This window comes from Melitaea cinxia, chromosome 6 (assembly GCF_905220565.1).
Source record: "Melitaea cinxia chromosome 6, ilMelCinx1.1, whole genome shotgun sequence".
NCBI classification, from domain to species: Eukaryota; Metazoa; Arthropoda; class Insecta; order Lepidoptera; family Nymphalidae; genus Melitaea; species Melitaea cinxia.
Window position 1 is genome coordinate 6,444,707 of NC_059399.1, and position 2,282 is coordinate 6,446,988.

Consider the following 2,282-nt stretch of genomic DNA (forward strand, 5'->3'; position numbering starts at 1 on the left):
TGTTTCAAACCAAAGAAATTGAGAGTATAAAAATATTGTAATTATAGGTTTAAAAAAAGCATATATTTACTATGAATAATAACAGAGTAAGTTATTATTATTATTATTAATATGGAATAAAACGTGTGCTTTCATATCTTATTATGACGTATATTTGAAATATTTAGGTAAATAAAAAACAAGGCACAAAGGTAACTCTTTCAAATGTGAAAAGGGCTTTCGAAGCTTAAAAAATTACCCAAAGCTCTTTTAATATCAAGGCGTCTTTATAGTTTTATAAATTAACTACCTATTCCATGTGGCTTTACTCATGTTGATTTAGACGGCTCTCTTACTCATTTAGAGAGATAAAAAGAAAGTTATCATAATACTCATGGTAAAAATAGTGCTGGCGACTATATGAAGTGAATACGACTTCGTTACAATTTCAATATGGTAATTTACACGTAAAATTTAAAGTTCAATATATCAATATGAAACTTACAGGAGTTTTTTTTAGATCTTTACTTATTACCATTATAGACTTGATTCACAAATGAGAAAAAATAAAAAAGATATTTTTATATGAGTAGATTGAACTAGATTGCATGACAAGTGCAAGGTTAAATTACTTTTTATCAGCTACAATCAGGTTTTTGGTTTTTATTTAAGGAGAGTAAAAAACAGTCGTTGTCACTATGTGAAATAAATATTATAATCACATTTATTATTGATACTATAGTGCAATTGTATTGACAAATAATTTTAAAAAATGTTAGATAAAATAAAAATAATCAACCTAAAAGTAAAATGTAATCTTATAACTTAGCGCGTTCATTCATTAATTTTTTGAATATACGCTGATTTACATAACATTCCGATATTACATAACTATTTCCATTTAGGTAATTCTAATTACTATTACTTCAGCAACAACACTAGACCACACTGAGACTACAAGAGACTTAAAACATAATTATGCATTCAAAACATAACTTTCATACGCCAAGAAACGAGTACTTAAAAGACTATTTATTTATTTATTTTTTCATTCAAAAGGTACAACATGAAATAACAGGAAGGTGATATATAGCGAGATTTACTGTGACTAAATATTGATTGTTGTTTGTTAGTCCGTTACTTTTGTTTTTTTTTTTTTTTTTTTTTTATGTTTTTGTGTTATTTTTGAGAATGAAGATAATTTTGTGACATTCGTTAAGTGCGTATAATCACGTTATGGAAAAGTAAATAATTTCATTTTATTTTATTTCGAAATGAAAATCAACAGAAAGTACACGACAATCAAAATATGCACTTTTTGCCCGTTGACCTCGTTACACAGAATAAGAGCACTATATAAGCAACTAATAATGTATGTCATGTATCAGTTGGATTCAGCTATACAAAGAAACATGTTCACTAAAGTAAGTCTTGGGTGTACCCTATTTATACTGATCTCATAAAGAAAGTGATATTAGTAAAAAAATATTTACATTATAAACAATTCTATTTTTATTTTATAGGTACTTTCTTTGAGCGCTGTATTGGCAGTAGCTGCGGCCGGTCTTCTGGCTGACCCTCACTACTCCTCAGCTGCTGCGGTGTCGTCACAAAGCATAGTTCGCCACGATGAGTCTCATAACGTAGCTGCCGCTCCAGTAGCCTACCACGCCTCACCAATAGCATACCACGCAGCACCTGTCGCGTACCATGCTTCCCCAGTTCACTACTCTTCCGCCGCAGCTGTATCTTCTCAAAGCATCCAGCGCCACGATCAACCTCACGCCTCTGTGGCCGTAGCTCCTGTTGCTCACTATGTTGCTGCACCTGCTAGCCACTACGCAGCTGCACCTGTAAGCCACTACGCTGCTGCACCCGTAGCCCACTACGCCGCTGCCCCCGTAGCTCGCTATGCTACCCCAGTACATAGCATCGTTTCCGCTCACGAAGAGGAGTACGCACATCCTAAATACGACTTCTCATACTCTGTAGCTGACGGCCACACCGGCGATAACAAGTCTCAACACGAAAGCCGCGACGGGGACGCTGTACATGGCGAGTACTCTCTGCTCGAAGCTGACGGCTCAGTGCGCACAGTCCACTACACCGCTGACGCACACAACGGTTTCAACGCTGTGGTCAGCAACTCTGCACCCGCTAGACACGCCGCCCCCGCTGCAGCTCATATTCTCGCACATCATTAATACAGATAGCTTAATTAACTAATAATTAAATCAGTAACTTATTTCAAAAGCTATTGTTACTAAAAGTTATTTAAAATAATGCATAAAATAAAATTAAAT

At 34.9% G+C, this 2,282-nt stretch overlaps 1 protein-coding gene across 1 annotated transcript; it reads left to right on the forward strand.

The window, feature by feature from the left end:
* The first annotated feature begins 1,391 nt into the window (after positions 1-1,391).
* On the forward strand, positions 1,392-2,282 carry LOC123654251 (cuticle protein 19-like). The gene is made up of 2 exons (XM_045590165.1): positions 1,392-1,403; positions 1,503-2,282. The coding sequence occupies exons 1-2, from the start codon at positions 1,392-1,394 to the stop codon at positions 2,181-2,183; spliced, it is 693 nt and encodes a 230-aa protein (XP_045446121.1). The 3' UTR covers positions 2,184-2,282.